Source organism: Podarcis vaucheri (assembly GCF_965113315.1).
Source record: "Podarcis vaucheri genome assembly, chromosome: 6".
Lineage (NCBI taxonomy): Eukaryota > Metazoa > Chordata > Lepidosauria > Squamata > Lacertidae > Podarcis > Podarcis vaucheri.
Window position 1 is genome coordinate 60,873,066 of NC_138764.1, and position 25,813 is coordinate 60,898,878.

General features: G+C 43.4%; 1 protein-coding gene across 1 annotated transcript; it reads right to left on the minus strand.

Annotated features, from left to right (window-relative positions):
* Positions 1-1,648: 1,648 nt before the first annotated feature.
* On the minus strand, positions 1,649-19,123 carry MLN (motilin). The gene is made up of 5 exons (XM_082226903.1): positions 19,026-19,123; positions 7,892-8,009; positions 6,825-6,929; positions 3,704-3,809; positions 1,649-1,765 (listed from the first exon to the last, which is right to left on the minus strand). The coding sequence occupies exons 1-5, from the start codon at positions 19,106-19,108 to the stop codon at positions 1,758-1,760; spliced, it is 420 nt and encodes a 139-aa protein (XP_082083029.1). The 5' UTR covers positions 19,109-19,123; the 3' UTR covers positions 1,649-1,757.
* Between the last annotated feature and the right edge of the window lie 6,690 nt (positions 19,124-25,813).

A 25,813-nucleotide genomic window follows, 5' to 3' on the forward strand; every position in this document is an offset into this window, starting at 1 on the left:
TTTTCTTCCCTCTTAACTTCCCTGTTCCACAGTATAACAAGCTCACTAATGTTTCGGCTGAAAGCAGAGTAAAATGAGATTGTATGAGACCTTGGTGCTTTGTGGGGAAAATAGGCAGGGATGGATAATTGTGGATTCTTGACAGCAAATTGTATGGTATGTTTTCAAAACCTTTAGTTAGTTTTCATTATTTAACTCAGAATACTGGTAAAGCATTATGAGAGTTCAGGAAAGCATGGAATCCACTGTCCACGACAAACCACACTTTAGGTCCTCATCTCTCTGACCCATCAACTTGACTTTCCTAGTCCAGCATTTGCAAATGGGAGCATAAGACGCAGGGCCGGATTTAGGTATAATGAGGCCCTAAGCTACTGAAAGGGATGCGGGTGGCGCTGTGGTCAAAACCACAGAGCCTAGGACTTGCCAATCAGAAAGTTGGCGGTTCGAATCCCCGTGATGGGGTGAGCTCCTGTTGCTCGGTCCCTGCTCCTGCCAACCTAGCAGTTCGAAAGCACGTCAAAGTGCAAGTAGATAAATAGGTACCGCTCCAGCGGGAAGATAAACGGCGTTTCTGAGGCTTGGTCATGCTGGCCACATGACCCAGAAGCTGTATGCTGGCTCCCGCAGCCAATAAAGTGAGATGAGCGCCGCAACCCCAGAGTCGGCCACGACTGGACCTAATGGTCAGGGGTCCCTTTACCTTTAAGCTACTGAAGGTAATGGGGCCCATTATATGTTCAGCTTTCCTTTGTCAACAACAAATTGTCGCTGTTTTTTGTGTTGAATATATGCTATATGGTAATTTTTGGGGCCCTCAAGAGAGTGGGGCCCTAAGCTATAGCTTATTTAGCTTATACGTAAATCTGGCACTGATAAGATGTGGCACTTTGGTGGCCTGCAAAGCTGTTTTATAGCATATACATGAGTTGAGAAATAAAAATGGTATGTCAGGATGGGTTCAGGACTCAAGCTCCATTTACTAGCACAACTGTAAAGGGAACCCTGACCATTAGGTCCAGTGGCAGACGACTCTGGGGTTTTGGTGCTCATCTCGCTTTACTGGCCGAGGGAGCCGGCATACAACTTCCGGGTCATGTGGCCAGCATGACTAAGCTGCTCCTGGCGAACCAGAGCAGCTCATGGAATCACTGTTTACCTTCCTGCCGGAGCGGTACCTATTTATTTACTTGCACTTTGACATGCTTTCGAACTGCTAGGTTGGCAGGAGCAGGGACCGAGCAACGGGAGCTCACCCCGTCGCGGGGATTCGAACCGCCAACCTTCTGATCAGCAAGCCCTAGGCTCTGTGGTTTAGACCACAGCGCCACCCGCGTCCAACTGTAAATATGCACAAATATGCACAGGCAAGCTTTCCTCTCTTCCTGAAGTTGCTGACACTAGGGCTTTATGCCTCATTATAATCAGCATAATACATTAGGCCCTGAGAATGGTACAGAGGACAAGCTCTTAATTGCTTGGGATTTGCAAAGTATTTTGATGTTGGTGGAAGGAAGTTAATGTATCTTACATATGCAGAGTGACTTGTAGTGACATCTTCCTTTCATGTTCTCAGATGTCATTTGGGTCAATCTTTCCAAATGAACTTTGAACAAACTAATCATATATTTAAGTTTCATGCTTTATTATCTTGCATAAGTATTCCCCCCACCCCACTCCTGACAGCCTTTCTGTTAAGTGGAATCTTGCAAATTTGCAGTTTAGTCTTTCGCTCTTGTCTTCTCATTCCGAGAACATCAATTAACTATAAAGAGAGGAGACAGAAACAACAATGTAAGTTTGTGAATCGATACTGTACAAGATCAAATTTGGATTTTCTTAATCCATCAAATGAAGAAACAAAAGGTGGTTTCAACAATAAAAATGGTTTGAAACTAAGTAGATTATCGTAACAGTTCTCTGTAATAATTACATGGTATTATTCAGAGGTTTGCTGGAACAAACGAGGTCATAAACTGTGGATAATGTTCTTGAGGGTAGGGAGGTTTCTTAGTGTGTTCAACTAAATGCACTTTGAAACACTCTACAGACCTTTGTGTTAATTGCCTGGCGGTCTAAAGAGGAACATGTGCAGAGACAGGGGGGTGGGGAGTTGCATGTGTGTTTTAAGATGTTGCATTTCTGGGGGAATGGCTAAACATGTCTATGATGTTAAACTGATCCGCATTTTCAAACAGCAGTAGTAAGCCCTGCTCACCCACATGTGTAGGACAGACTACAATCCTACTCTATTAGGCTATTGGCAGTTCTGATTACGATATTCTGAGATTTTAATTAAATTTTCAAAAGAGCTAAGTTGGCACATGTCTTTGAGTACCTGGCTCCAGTTACGGATGCAGAGGTAATTTGAATATTTTGTCACATCCTATCCAAATGTCTTTAGCTATTCAGTAGAATCCTGGGACTAGTATTTTAATTCCCCATTCCCGCTTTGCATAGCTTGGAACTTTTCAGCGAGATGAGGCTCTCTGATCGTGCCCAAGCTCATGTACATAAACTCCCTTTGATTTCAAGGCTGAAAGATAAGCAATCCTAAAGAGTTATTAACAGCAGTATCTTTTTACAAGCCCACAGTGTAATTCATTTCCAAGTCTATTATCAGTTCCAGAGAGAAACAGGAATAACTCACATGAAAATAATGCATAGTCCAGTCTGAAGCCCTTGATTCATTGCGTACCATAATCACACAAAACTCCAGGTTTGCCACAGAAGTACAATATAGGAGAGCAACTCAACAGTTGATGAAAATGGGCACAGAACGATGGTAGGGGTTGTTGTTTTTTTTGGTCACATATATGATTTTCCAGTAGCTGATGTATTGCCACAGGTCCAAGCAGTTTTTTTTTCTTGACCCATATTTTCTAGGCATGGGACTGAGTGGTTTCCCCCTTGCCTCGCTCCTTTACCCAAGGAAAACCTGACATTGGTGGTCTAAACCACTGAGTCTCTTGAGCTTGCTGATCAGAAGATTGGCAGTTCGAATCCCTGTGAAGGGGTGAGCTCCCATTGCTCTGTCCCAGCTCCTGCTAACCTAGCAGTTTGAAAGCATGCCAGTGCAAGTAGATAAATAGGTACCACTGTGGCGGGAAGGTAAATGGTGTTTCCGTGCGCTCTGGCACTTGTCATGGTCCTCCGTGCACCAGTAGCGGTTTAGTCATGCTGGCCACATGACCCGGAAAACTGTCTGTGGACAAACACCAGCTCCCTGGGCCTGAGAACGAGATGAGTGCTGCAACCCCACAGTCGCCTTTGACTGGACTTAACCATCCAGGGGTCCTCTACCTTACCTTTTACCTAGGCATGGGTCTGAGTGGTTTCCCCCTTGCCTCACTCCTTTACCCAAGGAAAACCCGATCTTTAGTGCTAAATTGGAGCAAATGTCAATCAGGTGAAAACCCAAATTGCTGTTTGTTCTGATTGAGTGCCAAAAGAGTGGTTTTCCCTGGAGGAAAGCAGTAGGACAAAAGGCCACGTGGATGAGCCCTATGTGGGGAAATATTGTGCCATTGAAAAATGTGGCTGGGGTGTACTTTTTCTTGACTGCAATCACTGCTGATAGAAGAAGGATTTATGATCTTTGGTCAGGAGTTTTCTAAAAACAAGTCAACATGAGACAAAAGCTATTCCTGGAATTTCTGCGCCGAGGACTTCCAAGGAAAGGGAGAGACAGATAATATCGTACCATTCTGAGTATCGGGTAACATCTCTGTTAGGAGTTCCTTCAGGACATCTTGATATTTTTCCAGCTGTTTGGACAGATGTATTCCTATTTCTACTGGAGCAATCAGCTGTGAAGAAAAGCAGGGTTAACATGCAAGGAAAAAGCAATGTTTCCACAACTTTCTGCCTCACACACGCTGAAGGAATCATTAGTGTTGGATCATTTGTTATTGCTTAAAGGTATTTCCTGATCCAGTATTTTAGCATTTGACTTTGTGACCTGTGTAGCAGGGTTAAGTTGCTCATTGAAAGGGAGGTTGCAAAAGCCAATGCCAGTTGTTTCTCATCTTGTAAGTCTTGACAATTTATCAAGTTTTTAAAAGCTCGATGCTGCAATCCAGTACACCATGAGCAGCACCATGTCAAATCAGTGGAACTCTGATCTGGATTGTGGTTGAGCCATAGGCCTTAAATTAAAATATGTCAAGAATGTCACATAAGGAAATATCCGGTCTGCATGGATGCAGACAAATTCCTGAAATACAGAACTGCAGGATAAGACTTCTGAGAGCAAACTTAAATAATATGAACTCCATATTTAGTTACGCTACCCAGTTTCATGATTTTAAAGCACTTCCAATAGGCAATCCAGCTAAATGGATTAGAATAATGAAGATTTTGGTGAGGTAAATTTGAGATGGATGGGAACTTGATCACAGGTCTTGAGTGGTTGGACAAGCTTAATTTATAAAATTACTTAGCCACAAATAAGTCTTCATCTACTGAGGCTTGTCAATACTGAACAGAGGGTAGTACCTATACTTTAGGGACATGGGAAGCCACATTATCCTGAGTTGGACCACTGGTCTATCAGTTTGGTATTGTCCACACTGGCTGAAAGCATCTCTTCATGGCTTTAGGCAGGGGTTTCTCCCAGCCCCACCTGAAAACATCAAGGATTAAACCTGGAACTTTCTGCTCTACTCCTGAGCCACAGCCATTTCCATTTTCAAAACACCTTTGCTTGCAGTAAGATCAGTGAGAGGGATGTGGAGGTAAATTTGGCCTTGGAGATCAAGACACCTGTCTACATTTTTGAGGTTTGCCATTAACATAGTGTTGCTTCTGGAAGAGTTAGTGGAAACTTCACATCACAATATGAACATAAAATATATTAAAGATTATGAAGGAGACTAAACAATGAAGTAGATGAGAGATGCATAAACTGTAGATCTGAAGTAAGTGTTGCAGTTAATCAGTAAGCTGGTGGTTGGGGGAGACAATTTCCTAAGCCAAGTTGTAATTCACAATAGTAGCTAGGCAGGACAGCTCCTGAAGCCTTTGTAGCTTTGTAATTCTTAAAAAGGCCAATTCGTATGTGTGATTAGTTGACTTGACTGTATGATATCCTGTTAGGATTTCGGCTGTATATAACACATTAAAGCACACACCTTTTACGTAGGCACAACATTTCAACAAATATAAAATGATATTTCAGACTGTTCTCAAGCCATTTTCCTACTTTCATTTAGATTGTTTAAGGGAATGAGTCAACTTCATTCAAATAAGAGGAAAATAAGTCATATTTTACTAGTGATTTTTGATAATTTCTCTTTCATTCAGCTCTAGTGCCATTCTAGGGACTAAGTGATAGTTTTGATATAAGTAAAATAGCTGCTTCTTTTCCCTTGTGGGGTCCCCAAGAGCCCATATAGAGTCCTTTTGTAGGTTCTCTATTGATAGGAGAAAATAACAGAGACCAACCAGAGAATCTGGAGAAGCAAAGCAGCTAATCAGCCTGCTCTTTATTAATTGTTGTAACAGGGTGCTCCCCCACACGCAGGAGAGAGGAGGAAGCCCCAGAGCAATGCGTGCCAGCCCTTATATAGACATTTTAAATTGCTCACCCTGGAGTCAAAGACCACCTCCAGAAACACCATACATACATCACAGTGGGTGTAGCCCAAGACCACCCCCCAGATACATCGTAACTACATCACAGAAAAGGCGGTCTACAACAGAAATCTGAGTGCGTTGTTTATCTCCTGCCTGGGAAGTTACCTGATTGCATTATCTGGGTTTTGGCCATTCTTTTGTTATTATAACTACTTAATTCCTGGATCTAAGTCACAGGCCACAGGCTCACACCCTGTTCATATGTTGAATGTGCCCTTAAGACAGGATTTGTGATGACAAGATTTGTGAGGAAAGAGAGAATGGGGAGGTTTCCCACTTTGACCTTGCAGAGAAATATTTGAGGTCAATTTGTTCAGGACCTAATCTGTGGGGTTTCAGACATGTGGTTTATATATACAGTTATGAACATTTTTTTTAAAAAATATATGACCTTAAAATTCTTATAACAGTTTGTTGTAATAATAGCATGTGTATGAAATTGATAGATTGTCCCACAGATTCCCTTGGAATCTTGCAAGACATTGGATGGGTGATACAAATTAATAATAAAAAGTTAGAGAGAAGTGAAGACAACAGTGAATTTTTACCAATGAAAGCTGAGATTCTGCCCAATGAGAACTGAAATAAGCTTGGCTCTTCATCCGTATTTTACCTGCTAATCAGTATGATGCTTTGTCTCATATGTTAGAAGAACTACCTGCCTGTATCTGTCTTGTTTGTTTCTTTAAAAGTATTTGTAAGCCACTTAATACTTTTAAAATCTCTAAGTGGTATACAATACAAGAAAAAAGCAGTATCATTAAAACGTAGCAGCCTAAAACCACAGAAAAGCAAATAACGCAAAAATAAAGGGAATTGAATCACATAAAACAGAGTATAACCTTATGGTTCAGGGAAAGCCAGGACAAAAAGTTCATGAATGGTATTCAACTAAGTTTGGACACCCCCCCCCCAGCACAGGTATCATATGTGCACATCTATGTGCTTCATTCAGCAACTTGGCTGCAGCATTCTGCACCATCTGTAGCTTCCGGTCCAATCCCAGTTGTAGTCCACAGACTCACTCATATAGTCTCTGTCTTACCAGGATTCAATCTCATCCAGCCCACCACTGCATCTAGGCACTGTTTTAAAAAAGTCATGGCCTCTCATAATTAAGGTGCAAAAGAGAAATAGAGCTGGGTGTCATCAGTGTAATGGCTGACATAATTTGGAGCACAATTTACCTTGATGATCTGTCCTTCATCTTCTGAAAGCTCAGGAAAATCTCCTGTGTCTGATTGCTGCTGCAAAGTCAGAGATTTCTTCTGTGCTCGGTTCCTCTCTTTCTCCTGGGGCCAAACAACAAGAGATATTAAGAATGGCACTTTGGGGTGGGTCACTGTATGAGAACCAAGTTGGCTATGTTGCCATTTCAAATGAATATAACAATGGTGACAGGCAATAACAACTGGTCACAGCATCACTGTCAACAAAATCTGGCTAAAGCTCACTGCTTGAGCAGTGTCACTGCCCTGAACTAAAATTCTTCAGATGCAGAGACTTCCTACAACATCATTTCCAAGGAGAAGCTTGTTCCACTCCATGGTGCTTTGAATTTAAGTCTGATGGCACTGGGGTCCACATCTCATTTCTTGAACCCCGAGAAGATATCACTGCTACCTTACTCTGATTACTGGATCACAGGCTCTTCTGAGGATCAGGAGATCCCCAATGAGCTTTCTCCAAAGCAGTCCCCACAGCTTGAAACCCCACTGTCTAGAAAAAGCCAACAGCTGCAGCAAATGGCACTGGCATTTTAACTGGCAAGATCTGGGACTCATGGACTACCTGGGTCAGATTGTAGAACTTTGCCAGCTGCTCTAAAACACTGCTGAGACAGCTTGCATTTTCTGTCCATGGTTCTGAACCAGCAGCTTCACCCTTATCCAGGGTCCTGACCTTGCCTTACTTTTCTGTCTGTTCCTGGGTTTATTGAACTCCTGTGGGCTTGGGCCAGAATTTCCATTGGTGGTGGACATCACCATGGATCATGCCAAGCAGGAGGTGGAGAAACAGTTGCAGAATGGTGAGCATATAAGACTTCCCAGTACTCTTTCTAATTTTGTCATAGGAACATACGAAGCTCAGTAGACTGGCAGTAGCTCTCTGATGATTCAGACAGGAACTTTCTTCCAGCCCTGTCTGGAGATGCCCAAGACTGAACCTGGGACCTTTTGTATGCAAATCATGCATGTTACCATTGAGTTGTGGCATTTCCTGAACACTGGCACACTGTTTTCCAGATACCAACCTGCATTTTTCTGAAGTCATCAGGAGTGTAGAAGGCAAGATACCCTTCACTCTGTTTAGCCAGCATGGCTACCATGTAGAGGAACAGAAGAGTTACCACCACCTTTCTTGGAACCATCCTAGAGCATGACAAAAAATAAAATAAAAATACATGTGATTGGCCATAGACTTGCCTAATACCACATGTGACTTCCCAATTCAGGTTTGTGTGGTCTTTTCCACCATGAGAATCTACATGCCAGAAATTATGGTCACAGTTAAGGCTGAGTGGCACTCTCTGGCGAGTTCAGATGGACATGATTGTGGCAGCTCAACCAGCCAGAGCTGCAAAGAATCTTGCACAAAAGTGATGTCCATGTGTTCCACTATAGGTTTTCCAGTCCTCTACACCAGGAATGTGAAACCTTTGAACATCCAGGTGCCACTCTACTACACCAGCCCCAGCAAGCATGACCAGTGGCCTGGATTGGTAAGAGTTATAATTTGGCAACATTGGGCCAAACACCAGATTCTTTTATTTTTATTTATGGGATTTCTATCTCACTCTTCATCACACATAATCTAGGGACAGGTCACAGCAAGCTGAAATATAACATCCGGTAAAAACAAAATGGAAAGCACTTAAAAATATTACTACCCCTCCTCTCTTAAATATGTTAGTCAGAATAGCCATGTAACGCAGCATAATACAACAAAGAAGTGTTTGGTAAGCTGGACTCTTCAGCAGAAATGGGGAACCTGTGGCTCTTCTCATGTGGAACTCTAAATTCCTTCAACCCTAGCCAGTGTGGCCAATGGGCAGGGTTAATGGGAGCTGGAATTCAAAAATGTCTGGGGGCGGGGCTACAGGTCCCCTGCCCTTGCTCTAAAAGCTGAAATAGAAAGCTGGATCCCTGTTTAGAACATGGAAAGCACTATATAGGGAGAGCAAAATATGATCTGATGGCTGATGATTAATAAGCACTTATTAGTTATTCAGCAAGTCAGCTGAAAAGCGTTCATAAATCTGCAATTTACAGGCGAAACTGCACACCATCTGAAACTGCTATTATATTGCTTAGGACTTTGCTTGCTAGAATTGAGATAATGAAGCAGGAATGTGATGCAGTAAAGTGTATCTGGAACTACATCTTTTGCCTAATAAAAAACCCACCTCTTTTCTCAGTGGCCATTCATATTCCAGAAAGTAAGTCATCAGAGCAACTGTATAGGTAGGGGAATTGACTCTGTACTTCTTCTAATGGTTTGAGAGCCTAAAGCTGCAGTCCTATACCCATTCAATAATAAACCACATTAAACTCAACAGGGGCTTACTTCTGAGTATATAGACACACAGGAGTGCACTGTTTTTGTAGCATTCAAATTTATGCTCCTCAGGAAATGGCAACTGGATGACTCAAGATGCAAAGTGCTGGAACACAACCCAGACAACCTTCACAGACTTCTTTGCTCACATGCCAAGTGGATTCACACACAGCCATTTCCACTTCTGTGAGTGTGGGGCTTGTCTGCTCCTGTGTTACCTCTTCTTGCTTCTTGGCGCCATTATTCCCAACACCTGTGGGCAGCATCTCAAGATCCATTTGAGAAAGCTGACCTGGGCTTGCTGGCACATCAGAATGCTGACTTTCTTCTTCTTCTTCTTCTTCTTCTTCTTCTTCTTCTTCTTCTTCTTCTTCTTCTTCTTCATCATAAATGGAATTATGAAATTGTGTTTCATGTGAACTGATGCATTGTCCTGAGCTGAAACAAGGACTTGGGGAGACATTGGTTGTGTTTTCTTCTCGAGCTACCAGATTACATCAAGACCCACGGATATTGACAGAAAGCTTTTATAACAGTTGACCAACACCACTGGCTTGTTATAAGGAAATAACCTACTGCATTTATAACCAAATCTCCAGGAATTTTAAATTGCTGTTCAATGTTGCTAGCTATGCTGTAGATTTATAGCTGTGTTTCAGAAATCTAGTCATTCAAGTACGGGAATGTGCACGAGGGTTTTGCATCTTTCCTCCTTACCATTTGTCCCCTGATGAGAAAGCTCTTGGCAGAGAAACATATTGCTTTTCCTATTAGTATTATTGTAATTCCCCCCTTTTTCTTTTCCTCCATAAGCTTCACAGAGGGGAAGAAAAGAATCAGACAGCTGTGTCACAGTCCCTAATCTTATAAGAGACCTAATAAGCTCATCTGGTCAATTCCCATTGGCGCGCTGAGCTCCTTAATAAACCTTGATAGGTTGTACAGAGCTAAGAACATGGTTTGTCACTCTCACTCTATGGGAGCCTGACTTTAAGGGGCTGCTGTAAACCAGTTTTCGACTTGACTGGACAGCAATACCACATCACAAGGAGGATTTATGTAAACATTCAAGAGCCTTTTAATTATTAAATGCTCTTTGTTGAACAAATTTAATGAAGCATGGTCCAAGTACTTAGAAGCTTTGCTCATTTTTATCCTGAGACTTAATTAATTTTTTTTAAAGTGCTTTTGGCATTATTCAAGTATTGCTCTTGGGTCAGATTTAGTTCTAAACCAAGCCTTTATGTACCAATAAAATTGTGCAGGATCTGAAACCAATATTGTACAGCACCTAAAAACTAATTTTTCTGGTGCATTTATTACCCAGATGTATTAGGGCATGGAAGATGAAAAAGAACTGAGCGTGGTGCCATTTATATGACGTTCCTCTGGGGAGTTTTGAGGCAGTACTTTAATTTAGTACATCAAAAATCCAAAACTTTCATTGGACCCAGGAATCTTGATCTTACACCTATCTGCTCAGGTGCTACAGGGTTACCCAGGATGTGCTGCAGTACTCACATGAAAAGTTGAAAAGCTAGTGCAAGAAATGTTGCACCACATTGTGCACAATGCACATTTTTGACCACACACAAGAGCACAAACCTGAGAAGTATGTGATGTAATTACACCTTTAACATGGATGACGGGGGTTTCAGTTCTATTCCTGGATTATGTTCCATCTAGATCAGAGATAGGGAAGCTGTGGCCCTTCAGATGTTGCAGACCTCTAACTCTCATCTGCCCCAGTCAGCATAGTCATTAGTTGGGGATAATGGGAGTTGGTGTCCAACAATATCTAGAGGATCACAGGTTTCCCATCCCTGATATAGATAATGGTCCAGATCACATGTTCACTTGCAGAACAATAAAGGAAATTGTGTCACAACAGCTACATATGCACAAGGTGTTTTGATCCCCGAATCCAGCAACATAGAATCATAGAATAGAATCATAGAATGATAGAATCATAGAGTTGGAAGAGACCACAAGGGCCATCGAGTCCAACCCCCTGCCAAGCAGGAAACACCATCAGAGCACTCCTGACATATGGTTGTCAAGCCTCTGCTTAAAGACCTCCAAAGTAAGAGACTCCACCACACTCCATGGCAGCAAATTCCATTGTCGAACAGCTCTTACTGTCAGGAAGTTCTTCCTAATGTTTAGGTGGAATCTTCTTTCTTGTAGTTTGGATCCATTGCTCCGTGTCCGCTTCTCTGGAGCAGCAGAAAACAAACTTTCTCCCTCCTCTATGTGACATCCTTTTATATATTTGAACATGGCTATCATATCACCCCTTAACCTCCTCTTCTCCAGGCTAAACATGCCCAGCTCCCTTAGCCGTTCCTCATAAGGCATCGTTTCCAGGCCTTTGACCATTTTGGTTGCCCTCCTCTGGACACGTTCCAGTTTGTCAGTGTCCTTCTTGAACTGTGGTGCCCAGAACTGGACACAGTACTCCAGGTGAGGTCTGACCAGAGCAGAATACAGTGGCACTATTACTTCCCTTGATCTAGATGCTATACTCCTATTGATGCAGCCCAGAATTGCATTGGCTTTTTTAGCTGCTGCGTCACACTGTTGGCTCATGTCAAGTTTGTGGTCAACCAAGACTCCTAGATCCTTTTCACATGTACTGCTCTCAAGCCAGGTGTCACCCATCTTGTATTTGTGCCTCTCATTTTTTTTGCCCAAGTGCAATACTTTACATTTCTCCCTGTTAAAGTTCATCTTGTTTGTTTTGGCCCAGTTCTCTAATCTGTCAAGGTCGTTTTGAAGTGTGATCCTGTCCTCTGGGGTGTTAGCCATCCCTCCCAGTTTGGTGTCATCTGCAAATTTGATCAGGATGCCCTTGAGTCCATCATCCAAGTCGTTGATAAAGATGTTGAATAAGACCGGGCCCAAGACAGAACCCTGTGGCACCCCACTAGTCACTCTTTTCCAGGATGAAGAGGAACCATTGATGAGCACCCTTTGGGTTCAGTCAGTCAGCCAGTTACAAATCCACTGAGTGGTAGCATAGTCAAGACCGCATTTTACCAGCTTCTTTACAAGAATATCATGGGGCACCTTGTCAAATGCCTTGCTGAAATCAAGGTAGGCTACATCCACTGCGTTCCCTTCATCTACCAGGCTTGTAATTCAGTCAAAAAATGAGATCAGGTTAGTCTGACATGATTTATTTTTCAGAAATCCATGCTGACTATTGGTCAGCATTCCTTTCTAGGTGTTCACAGACTGTTTGCTTAATGATCTGCTCCAGAATCTTCCCTGGTATTGATGTCAGACTGACTGGGCGATAATTATTTGGGTCCTCTCTTTCCCCCCTTTTGAAAATAGGGACAACATTTGCCCTCTTCCAGTCTGCCGGGACTTCGCCTGTTCTCCAGGAATTCTCAAAGATGACTGCCAGTGGTTCTGAGATCACATCTGCCAGTTCTTTTAATACTCTTGGATGCAGTTCATCTGGCCCTGGAGACTTGAATACATCTAAACTAGCCAAGTATTCTTGTACTATCTCCTTAGTTATTCTGGGCTGTGTTTCCTCTGCTGAATCATTTGCTCCAAATTCTTCAGGTCGGGCATTGTTTTCTTTATCGGAGAAGACTGAGGCAAAGAAGGCATTGAGGAGTTCAGCCCTTTCTGTGTCCCCTGTTTGCATTTCACCATCTTCTCCTCTGAGTGACCCCACTGTTTCTTTGTTCTTCCTTTTGCTACGAACATACCCATAAAAGCCTTTTTTGTTGCTTTTAACCTCTCTAGCAAGCCTGAGTTCATTCTGTGCTTTAGCTTTTCTGACTTTGTGTCTACATGTGCTGACTATTTGTTTGAATTCCTCTTTGGTGGTTTCCCCCCTTTTCCATTTTTTGTACACATCCTTCTTTAATCTTAACACAGTTAAAAGTTCTTTAGATAGCCACCCTGGCTTCTTTAGGCACCTTCCATGTTTCCGTCTCATTTGTATTGCCTGAAGTTGTGCTTTTACTATCTCCCTCTTAACAAACTCCCAGCCATCATGAACTCCCTTTCCTTTTAGTATTACTGTCCATGGGATCTCACCCAGCACTTCCCTAAGTTTTATGAAGTCGGCTTTCTTAAAGTCAAGAAATTGAGTCCTAGTATGCTTGGCTTCTCCTTTCCGCTGTATAGTAAACTTCAGAAGAGCATGATCACTCGCGCCTAATGATCCTTCCACTTCTACCCCACTAACTAGGTCATCAACATTGGTTAGGACCAGATCTAAAATGGCTGTTCCTCTTGTTGCTTCTCCTACTTTCTGGACAATGAAGTTGTCTGCAAGGCCAGTGAGGAATCTGTTTGACCTTATGCTCTTGGCTGAGTTTGACATCCAACAAATATCCGGGTAATTGAAGTCCCCCATTACTACTATCTCCCTTCCTTTTACATGCTTGGCCATCTGTTCCAGGAAGGCATCATCTATGTCCTCCGTTTGGCTTGGGGATCTATAGTAAACTCCCACAATGAGGTCTCTGTTATTCTTCTCTCCCTTAATTTTGACCCAAATGCTCTCACTTTGGCTTTGAGGTTCTAAATCTTGGATCTCTTCACAGGTATACACATCCCTGACATATAACACCACTCCTCCTCCTTTCTTGTCTGGTCTGTTTCTCTGAAATAGATTGTATCCCTCCATTATTACATTCCAATCGTGGGACTTATCCCACCAGGTTTCAGTGATGCCTATTATGTCATATTTAGTTTGCTGTACCAAGAGCAAACTTGGGGACGCGGGTGGCGCTGTGGGTAAAAGCCTCAGCGCCTAGGGCTTGTCAATCGAAAGGTCGGCGGTTCGAATCCCCGCGGCGGGGTGCGCTCCCGCTGCTCGGTCCCAGCGCCTGCCAACCTAGCAGTTCGAAAGCACCCCCGGGTGCAAGTAGATAAATAGGTACCGCTTACCAGCGGGAAGGTAAACGGCGTTCCGTGTGCTGCGCTGGCTCGCCAGATGCAGCTTTGTCACGCTGGCCACGTGACCCGGAAGTGTCTCCGGACAGCGCTGGCCCCCGGCCTATAGATGTGAGATGGGCGCACAAACCCCAGAGTCTGTCAAGACTGGCCCACTCGAGCAGGGGTACCTTTACCTTTACCTTTACCAAGAGCTCAAGCTCATCTTGTTTATTTCCCATGCTTTGCGCATTAGTGTACAGACATTGAAGTCCATTAATCATTCCCCAGTGTCTCTTATTTAAGGATTTTTTCCTCCCACCACTAGGTCTGCATGCTGTTTGCTCCATTTGGTCTATGACATTTGGATGATCATCTTCATCAATTGATAGACTCCTGCCTTCAGGAGCACTGTCTCCCTCCCCCACATTAGTCAGTTTAAAGCCCCCCGATGAGGTTTCTGAGATTTTTGGCAAAAACATTCCTCCCAACCGTTGTGAGGTGCAGCCCATCACTTGCCAGAAGTCCATCTTCAAGAAACTGCAGTCCGTGATCTAAGAATCCAAACCGTTCCTGTTTACACCATTTGCGAATTCAGACACAGAACTGGAGGCTGCAAAGACACCAGCTAAGGAGCTAGATCAAGGAGCAGGTTTCTACATAGACTGCTCAACATCAGGAGACCACTAGAAGTCCCGAGAAGAACCTTTCATTACACCAGGGCTTGTAGAACCAGAGCCAGAAGTCTCAAGGGCACCTTCCCATGAGCCTGAGGAACCAGATGCCTCCCACACTACCTCACTGGTCCAGCAGTGCAGGGCACACATCAGACAGGAGGGAATAGAATGGAAGAGAAGCACCTTTCTTCAAGCCAGAGGGTTCAGCCTTTAAGAACTTGAAGTTCTCCACATAGGGGCAGAGCCTAGGAGAAGCAGTCTGGAGTCAAAGGCTTAAAATCTCAGCAAGCAGTCAGTTTCTGTTATAGCAAGCTGCCTACATGGAACTATCCTACATTAAATCCCTCACTACTGGGGAAGGCACATCCCATTTCCCCACCTGAGGCACTCCCCCCTCCACCACCTCCCCCATCAAAGCCTTTCTTACCAGCATTGCATGGTGGTGGCTTCCAGCAAAATCTCACGAGAGTTCCGCGAGATCTCATGAGATCTCACCAGAAGCTGCCGCCTCTTCTCCTCACTTCTCCAGTGACAGCGTGGGGCAGATTCTGCCACCAGGGCAGCTGCCTCAGTCTACCTTATGGGCTGCCCAGCCCTGCTCACAACTCTCTGAAACACTGAAGAACTGTTTCCAATGTGGGCGATACTGAACTAGATGGATCAATGGTCTGAATATATAAAGCAGATTTTTTTTGGTGATCCTACCATAAGGCTCCCAATGCATATTTGCAGGGGCAAATAACCCTTTGAAATCCTGCAGATGATAAAGCAGCTTGGAGGTCAATGTAGAGTGGAGAGGTGGCTGGCAAGGAAAGGGGTAAGCACCCATTGGCCCCAACACCACACATTACTTCACAAAGCTGCATTCTCTGCAGGTGGGTGGATCTGAAAGGGCCACTAGGAGTTTGTTACACATGCAGCATCTAATTTGGCACTGAGCAGCCAGGTGCAAAGGAAGACTGAGCTTTTGTTGCTCTGATAGTAGAATCTAACCAGTCTTCATCAAGTCACACAAAAACTGGGCTAGTGGGAGCATGTCAGGGAGGAAGTTATACTTTTAGTAATTTTCCCTACTCTCGTGGAGCTGTTGCCACGATTCTGGAACTCCTGCACCTGTATCTGTATATTCAGTGGGAGAAAAAGCAGTCATTTGCATATTTAGTTCGTAATGCACTGTTTGTGCCAATTAGTGCCCTCCTCCAACCCCCTCCGATTGCTACTGGGAACCAACAGATTGCAATAAATCACTATTTTGCATGTGCTCTTTATTTGCAAACCACTTAACCGCTGCCATTATCTTCTTTTTACATTAGCACTTCCATCCTTCGTTGGAACATTTGGAGCCACCTTCATTCATTTCAAATGGTGCCCTTAAATAAACCCATTTCTTTAAATAATTGCTGTGTTTAGTCCCCCCCCCCCAAAGAACCTGACAGTTCAGAACTATTATTTTGGCTATTTTTGAACCCAGTGTTGATGAGCTTTGTTTCCATTCTGCTGCACATTTGGCTGTGCATCATTTCCATGGACACAGTGCGCACAGAACATCAGAAACTGGAAAACGTCCAGTTTCTAAAAGATTAAAATAAAATGTCTTCCTTGAATAGGAAGAGAGACAAAAGGTCGACATTTTTCATCAGGTAAAAAAAGCAGCAGCAGCATATATTCTATTTCCTGACCAGCTGTCATGCCTACAAATTGTTGCTAGGGACCAGAACCCCAGAGTAAATTCGTGGATTCTGCTTCGAGCCAATTGCACCATAAGGTTGAGGGAAGTGTGGTTTGCTATGATTTGAAAGGGTGCTGCCCAAATCTATATAACACAATCTGCCTCTCTCTCTTTGCACCTTTGCATGATTGTGCTTTCGTGCTACTTTATTTGTAATTTCAGCATAACACTGCAGAGCCTCAAAGCCAGTTAGCTTCCCCCTTGCTCTTGACTAGTCTTGCTGTTTCTCTGCTACTGGGGAAAGAGCCCCTAGTTTTTCTGTTGTTTGATTGGTGAGACTACGGATTGCCCCTTCCTTGTTTTGCAAACAGGGCACGTCTTTCAAACATTAACACTGCAGCTCGGTGCCTCCCAAGGCGAATAGTGTGTTTGCTGTTTGTAAATTAGCTGCACTGGTAACATTTTGAAAAGGTGTGATTCAAAATTGGACATCTTCAGGGCCTGATTCCCTTTCTCTGACCATTTTTTTCAGGTGTCATCGTGCGCATCGGTACAAAACAAGGGGGAAATTAATGTGGAGGCAGAGAAGGAATTGTAGGAAGCACTGTCTCTTTTGTTTAAACATTTGCTTTTATCTCTCCTCTACCCAGAAACATTAGAATTGGGGAGCCAAACAAGACATAACATTTGCCAGGTTCATTTTTCTTTAACAAATAGGCAACTTGGGGAGGGGGAGCTGAATTCGGACCAGGTCAGGGAGGCATGGGAGTGTTAACCCTTTGTCCACACCATGGCCTGGGGTTGAAATCAGACTGTTTCCCATACCTGCCTTTCGCAATGGGAGGAAAACTCCCATCAGTGTCAAGGAGGGATTTCTTCCTATTGCAAATAGCAGGTGTGGAGGGTGAACAATTCCAAGTGGGAAACTGGTGGGGGCAAAGGGTTAAAGGTCTCTGCCCATAATGTCAAGGTCCCCCAGTTCAGCTTTTTGTTGAGGAAAAAAATCAACCATGCAAGGGCAAGCAGTGTGTCAAACATCACATTTATTTTGGACCAACATTGTTCCTACTGTTAAGCAATTTTTGATAGTCTGTTTTCTTCTTTTTCCAAATTCTTTAACTTGAAAGAGTTGCACATTGCTTCTCTGTTTATGATTGCCTTGCCTTCCCCTATCGTTCCCCCTGTGTTGGATTTCAGATTGTATGTTCCCTGGGGCAGCTGGGACCTGTGCTATTGTGCTCTGTGAAGTGCCACGCACATTGATGATAATTTTTTAGCCATGTTCAGTGAGCAGAAACTCTCCCCATGATCAGAAACAGTGGTAAGTCAGGATTCTCACTCTTATGGAGGTTTCTCAGACCTTCATGCTAATCATGCAAAGATCTGAAGCACAACCTGCTTGTGCCTGAGGACATTGGGGATGGTACTTAAGTTCATGCATGCCCCTGCCCTCATCAGCAGTTTAACATTTCCCTGGTTTAACATTTTGCGTGCTCAGGCAAATGCCTGGATCTAGCTTTAGTGTTGGGGCTAAACGACATAGCATCACAAATGTGTGGCTGCTGCCAATTCACATTGCCTTCCAGATCTCCCGGGTGATTTTAATTAAAGAAGATGCATTACATGATAATGTGGAGCTTGTTATTTCCCTTCTCTACTGCAGTGCCTGCTACTTAGAATGGGACATAGAAACTCTGAGAACAGTGAATGATAATGGAGATTCTGCGACCCCCTGGGTATTGCTGGACTACAACTCCCATCAGTCCCAACCAGCTTGGCCAGTGGTCAGGGATAATGGGAGCTGGAATCCAGCAACAACATTTGGAGGGTTACAGCTTTCCCATACTTGGTGTAAGGGATGGGGGAGAAGGGAGCGAATGTGGGAATGCAAGTAGCTTTCCAAAAACGATAAAATAAAAAGTCATATTTGGATTTGACCTTCTGTCCAAAAGTAACCACAGTCCTCATTGCAATATGATAGTTGTTTTAAAATGGTTTTTATTCTTATAAACTGCTCAGAAGACCAACTGGGCAATGGAGGGGGCTATAACTACAAGCAATGAAAGTGCAGAAGAGAAAAGTGTATAGAAAAGCAATGTGTATGTGCCAGAGACTCTGTTTTAATGAGGCATCAGCTTTTATAGGTAAGGATTTAATTTATCAGGTACACAAAGTGGACTGTGACACTGAGAAGATGCAGATGTGATGGGACGTTGTAACTGCAGAGTCCCAATCATTGTAATAATATTGGTGTGGACACAATGGTAGCCTTTCTTGACATCACTAGAGTGAAATTCACCCATACTTTGAGCCTCCACAGAAGATCTGTGCATTGTCAAGAATTTTCTAAAGTATGCTTACATTGCACAGAGATCGAAAATGGTTTTTTAAATTATTATTCACACAGGGAAAGAAGCCAGAAGCCCATTCTTGTTCAGTTGTCCTGGGCTTACAGAGTGAACATTCTGGGCCACAAAACAGAATGAAATATCCATATAAGGAGACATCTGAGATCCCTAAACTCCACTGTCTCTCCACGGAAGATTTACATTGCATAGAAATGAATGGGCAGAAATGCTTACCTAGTGAATGTGCTGCCTCCTTGTCTGTGGAACAGTGCTCTGCAGATTCCCCTTGTCTGTTCTTCTCTCTGTTCTGATCTCATTGGCCTTTATATAACCATTACCAGCTCCTAATGACATCAACAGCCCTTGTCAGTATTCATGGCCCTTGAATACATTGGATTGATTGGAAATGTAGGAACATAGAAATAGTTTTGTTGCACATACCAGGTAAGAATCCTGAGTTTCCAAGGAGCGTTGCTTCCCTTGGTTGCTGCCACTGGGAATTCTGGGCTGTGCTTTCATCCCCATCCCTTTCCTTGCCTCCTTCCCAGTGATTTTGTTAAAATGTTTGATCCACAATCCTAAATAATTGTAAACACAACGCCATTTGAATTCAAGGAATGGCCTTTTCATCTTAGTGACAAAGCTCTTGCTGAGTGTCTCTTAATGCAGCATTACATATTTTGGAGCACATCTTAAAAACGTACACTGTGAACGCAACAAATATGTTTGCAAATACAAGTATATGCAGAGGTATACGCATCAGAATGCCAGCCTTGGCTGTAGCTCCCTGTTGAGTATATACTTGCTGACAAACCCAAGTTTACTTTGGGTAACAGGGGTGGGGAATCTCAGACTTCAAAGCCAAATGTGGTCCTTTAAGCCCCTCTATCTAGCCCTCAGCATTGTCCCCAGAGCACAACTGAATGTGCTCCTTGCCTGTTGTCTGGCTCAAATGCGTGATGATGCCTCTTGCTTGACTGGATAGAGGTTGCAGAGGTGGCTGTGTCGAAACCTGTGACTTTTGCTTGGCTGGAATGTAGCCTGCCACACATGCTCTGCCCAGTTTTGTATCTGGTCCTGAGCACCACGGACATGCGCCCCCACCCCCCGGAAGGTTGTCCATGAATAAATGTGGCCATGGGCTGAAAGAAGGGGTTTCCTTTCCTTGCTGTAGAACATGGGCCAGGCTTCAAGCCCGTGAATCTTGTCGACCATTCTCTGTGTTCTAGAGTAGCTGGCTTGATTTCCTGTTACTTAATTTGCTAAGTCTTAATATCTATAATTAGGCTGTGCAGAATTTCATACCAACAGAGAGTACATCCATGTTTGTTTGTAAAGGAAGTCTTTCAGTGTTTATCAGTTTGGATGAATTGTGGAAAATTACAGCTTTTAAGCATTTTTTTTTAACCACTTACCCATATCTTTTAAGTATTACAGAAAATTAAGGTGTCACTCCATAATTATGTAAACACTGAGATTCTGAAAGTTAAATCTTTACCACTGTCAGAAATGATAACTCACATTACTTACACAAAGCTGTGCCAAATAAACATTTTTAATTCAATGTATCATCATCTGGAGTGTGCAATTCATTCCCCCCCCATGGATTACTTTGCCTAGACATACATGACACTGATTTATGACGAACCTTTCTATTTAATGCTTTGTACATACATGGTAAAAGTTACTTACAAACGGGTAGATCTTCCAAGTCTGCATTTCATTCTGTTATTGAACTATTGCCCTGGGGGGCTATTCTTTGAAACCCAGACACTTGAAACCCGGCAGACTGGAGGAGGGCAAATGTTGTCCCTATTTTCAAAAAGGGGAAAAGAGAGGACCCAAATAATTACCGCCCAGTCAGTCTGACATCAATACCAGGGAAGATTCTGGAGCAGATCATTAAGCAAACAGTCTGTGAGCACCTAGAAAGGAATGCTGTGATCACCAATAGTCAGCATGGATTTCTGAAAAATAAGTCATGTCAGACTAACTTGATCTCGTTTTTTGACAGAATTACAAGCCTGGTAGATGAAGGGAACGCAGTGGATGTAGCCTACCTTGATTTCAGCAAGGCATTTGACAAGGTGCCCCATGATATTTTTGTAAAGAAGCTGGTAAAATGCGGTCTTGACTATGCTACCACTCAGTGGATTTGTAACTGGCTGACTGACCGAACGCAAAGGGTGCTCATCAATGGTTCCTCTTCATCCTGGAGAAGAGTGACTAGTGGGGTGCCACAGGGTTTTGTCTTGGGCCCGGTCTTATTCAACATCTTTATCAACGACTTGGATGATGGACTCAAGGGCATCCTGATCAAATTTGCAGATGACACCAAACTGGGAGGGGTGGCTAACACCCCAGAGGACAGGATCACACTTCAAAACGACCTTGACAGATTAGAGAACTGGGCCAAAACAAACAAGATGAATTTTAACAGGGAGAAATGTAAAGTATTGCACTTGGGCAAAAAAAATGAGAGGCACAAATACAAGATGGGTGACACCTGGCTTGAGAGCAGTACATGTGAAAAGGATCTAGGAGTCTTGGTTGACCACAAACTTGACATGAGCCAACAGTGTGACGCGGCAGCTAAAAAAGCCAATGCAATTCTGGGCCGTATCAATAGGAGTATAGCATCTAGATCAAGGGAAGTAATAGTGCCACTGTATTCTGCTCTGGTCAGACCTCACCTGGAGTACTGTGTCCAGTTCTGGGCACCACAGTTCAAGAAGGACACTGACAAACTGGAACGTGTCCAGAGGAGGGCAACCAAAATGGTCAAAGGCCTGGAAATGATGCCTTATGAGGAACGGCTAAGGGAGCTGGGCATGTTTAGCCTGGAGAAGAGGAGGTTAAGGGGTGATATGATAGCCATGTTCAAATATATAAAAGGATGTCACATAGAGGAGGGAGAAAGGTTGTTTTCTGCTGCTCCAGAGAAGCGGACACGGAGCAATGGATCCAAACTACAAGAAAGAAGATTCCACCTAAACATTAGGAAGAACTTCCTGACAGTAAGAGCTGTTCAACAGTGGAATTTGCTGCCAAGGAGTGTGGTGGAGTCTCCTTCTTTGGAGGTCTTTAAGCATAGGCTTGACAACCATATGTCAGGAGTGCTCTGATGGTGTTTCCTGCTTGGCAGGGGGTTGGACTCGATGGCCCTTGTGGTCTCTTCCAACTCTATGATTCTATGATTCTATGATTCTATGATTCTATGAAACTCAGCTTTCTTCCTTTCATTAGTCTAAGTGAGTGTGTGTAGCTCTGAGGTGAGTGGGAAAATGCTTCAAAGTATGAAGGTAGCAAACTTCCTCTGAGACTGACTATCTATCTATCTAATCAGTCAGCCATTTCCATTTCTTGATACAGTGTACAGTGGAACTGTCTGAGTGCAGATGACCAACAGAGGACACGCATTGACTCCAAACGTGACTCCCTCAGTGTTATCCCATTGTTAGGGGAAGAAGCAACCACAATGGAGTTTGGCTGGAGAAGCCACAACTCTGGACACAAAGGCTTCCAAATATATCTCAGTTCTGATTAATTTCCCCTGTTCATAAGAGGTTGCCAGAGAGACTTGCCTGGTTTATTTTATTTTATTTATTTGCCAGGTGAATTCATCTTAGCCTTCTAAAGTAGCCTGCATTTTATGCTGGGTTTTAAAAACCTTTTAGATGTTGGCCCTAATTGCTGCTTTTATTATGATTATCTGTTTGGTTCAATTATTTATTATCGGTTGCATCTATCCTTGATTGCATTTGTAAGGTGCTCTGGAAGCCTTGTCGACCAAAGCGTAGGGCAGACGTATCTAAAATAAACGACAAATAAATAACAGATTCTTTCTTTCTTTATTTCAAGGAACATTTCTCCTGCTGTGTACGGATTCCGGGCATTCTCTCTGCTTTCCAGATACAAGGGGGTTGGAGACGTGGGCTGCTTACAAGAGTTTTCCTCATCTGCTTTGGCTGACAATGCAAACACGTTCAACTATAGAATTTCGCCCAAGTTTTATGACACGTTCCCAGTTATCATCCCAGTCAATAATGTCATCTTTGATCAAAACACACCCTAGAAATGTGCTGGTAGTTAAGGCACTCCCCAGAGCCCTTTGTATTTATGATAGGTTATCGTAAATCCTGTGAAGGGGGCCCAGCTGTAAACCTCCAGGAGGGGTCAAATGGCTTTGCTGCTCAGAACTTTGTGCCTTCCCCTGACAAATTTGTGACACCAGTTTTCATTTTAATTGAGCTTTAATTTTTTTTACAGCAATGATGGATGTGGCTGCGAGACAGCAGATGGTGCTGGGAACAGCAAATTAATTATCAGGAAAGGTCATTCTTTGAAAGCACAAAACTTTCATATCTTTCTCCCTTTTTTGTGCCAGTGAAATGTGTCTGCCAGCCAGCATGAGGGACAGTTTTAAAAATAAAAATAAAATGGTTAGATCAATCATATTTGTATCAATTAGATGTCAGAGGACAAATTAACTATGCCGATGTGGTTTCCATGGCATGTGTTTGTAGAACTGCTGCTGGAGCACAACCAACGCTCTTCAAAAGACATACCTGGTGGAAACTGCCAAGGAATCATTAATTACAGTGAGGCGATGCTTGTTTTCAACACGTGAAGATGAGATCAATAGTCTTCTGATGGAGGAAGACTCGCAGCTCCTGAAATCCACTGCTAAATCCACTGTTTCAATTTAAATGGAGCTGAGTTTTGGGACCAAAAGTTTGGATTAGCGCCGTAGCAGACGGTGCAGTGGGGCTGTTCTGCTTACCTGGCCAAATTGCTGCTGCTGCATACTGTGACGGAAAGGAATGAAGTGGAAGCATGGGCAGCATGGTGCAAATGTCCCGGCAGGAGCACCAGATTGGCTCCAATGGCGTGTTTGCACTGCACCAATCTTGCTACCCTCTCTGTCACGGTATGCAGCAGGGACTTGGCAGGAGGGAGGTCGGCAAGCAACACAGCCTGACCACATCATCAGCTACTGAGCATGTCCAGTCCCTACTATCTCCAGAGAAAAGGATCAGATAGCAGGTGATGGGAGATTTCTCAGACAAAGGTTCTGGAGAGCCGCATGGGCTACATCAAGCATGGGGAACCTTTAGCCCTCCAGAAGTTTCTGAATTACAACTTCCATGATCTCTGGCCATTAGCTATGTTTGCAAGGGCTGTTGGGAGTAGTAGTTCAGCAACATCTGGGGGGCCAAATATCCCACTCCTAAGCTAGATGGGCAAAACTCTCATCTGTAGCTTCCTATGACATGATGCTCAAACAGAATGGTTATTGGAGATTATCTCCATTGCCCAGTGGATGCATTCAGATGATTGCCAAAGGCTTCCTAGCCATGGCATACAAAGCTGTGAATGAACACCATAACTGTGTGCCCTTCTCTTAATCCTTCCTGGCCCTCTTCCTGTTGTGCTGGCTTCTGCATTAAGAGCCTGTTTTGAGTTAAGCCAGGGTTCCCTGTTGCATCTGAATAGGCTGATGTGACATCTGTTCTGTCTATGATCCTGGCTTATTTTCCTGGTTTGTTAACTGGCATGAACCCTGAGTTCCTGGGTTCAGATATAACAGGAAACTCGGCTTAATGCCGAACCCAGAGTGCAATAGAAGGATGGCAGTGTAGAGGAGGGGGGAGTGAGGAGCAAACAGCCTTGGTGCTCATCCACACCTCCATAAACCATGGTTTATAAAACCTTTGCAGACCATCTAAACTCAGCCATTGAGTCCTTGGACCAAAATTATATATTCAAGTTGCTTTTCCTCTTTTCCTGAAAATCCACAAGTCTTTGGATGGTTAGGTGATGGAGGACCAATTCACGCAATCCCTGAGCATGTAGAGTAGGTGGTACTATAGAAATAAATACAATTAACATGGGTGGCTGCTTTTTCTTGATTGCACCATGATTAACAAATGATTTGTTGTGAACACAAATTGTGATTTGGCACATCTCTGCTCAACTCTCATTAAGTTGATTTGTGCATAAATCACAGCATAAAGGGTTTGTGTGTGTGGTGGGGATCCATGTGCTGTCTGTTCATGAGAACTAGCATTTATTTAAATATCAAGCTGCGTTTGGTAACCAAACTCAAGGAAAACACAGCTACACCACAGATTTCTAACACTGCGTGTGCAAGCACCTTACTTGGAATTCTAGGTAATGCAGACACATCATCTTACAGAGGTTTGTTTTAGAGGCACCCATCTTGTCCACTGGATCAAGCCCACACAAAACTCCAATTTTAATCCCTCTGTTTGCAAATGATTTGATCTGTGGTGTAAAACAGAGCATATTCTTATCCAAGCAGCATTTGCAAACTGGTGCCAGTGAATGCACAGATGCATTCTGGACAACAGCCGCCACCACCGCTATCTGTGGGTGTTCAGCTTTGCTAATGAAGAAAAGTGCCTTTGGCAACTTTTAATACATTTTTCTTAATATTAGATTTTGTCCCCCTGCATACATAAATATTTGAAATTCAGAGGGTTTAAATACATGTTCACTCACAGCATAAATATTTTAAATGCACAGCCTTTAACTTGTGTTTCTATTCTTCCCTGCAGACTGGTTACATTTCTCCCAACTTCTCAGCAATGTAATTCATGTTAATTCACTGGAGCATAGCCGGGTTGGAAAGAGACAATCAATAGTAAGATTTAACTCCTGCTGGGTTCAGACCATATTGCGTACTCTGGCTCTTGGCCGGGGAAAGCAATGTCAGATTAATGGGGAATTCGGTGGGGGGGGGGGTTGTAACTTTCCTGGATTAACATTAAACTCTCACTTTCCCTGTCTTCTCAGATCCATGCCAAAAGCCCTGTGATCCTGGTTCTAATTTCAGCTGGGAATGTTTACTGATCCTAACAAGAGCTGATTCATTTTCCATGAGAGACCATGGTCCCCTACAGATTGTGGCATCTTGTCATCTTGTGCTCCCCCATAAATAACAAACTGATTTTGGCTACACCATTAATCAGATGCCAATGGCTGCCCCAGGCATGTGA

Excerpts from the sequence above, each read along its gene's own strand:
- MLN (XM_082226903.1), bottom strand. The coding sequence starts at position 19,108 with ATGAGATCAGAACAGAGAGAAGAACAGACAAGGGGAATCTGCAGAGCA. Across the intron at positions 8,010-19,025 it reads GGAGGCAGCACATTCACTAG|GATGGTTCCAAGAAAGGTGG; the intron begins GTAAGCATTTCT and ends GTCATGCTCTAG. Across the intron at positions 6,930-7,891 it reads ATGACTTCAGAAAAATGCAG|GAGAAAGAGAGGAACCGAGC; the intron begins GTTGGTATCTGG and ends GTTTGGCCCCAG.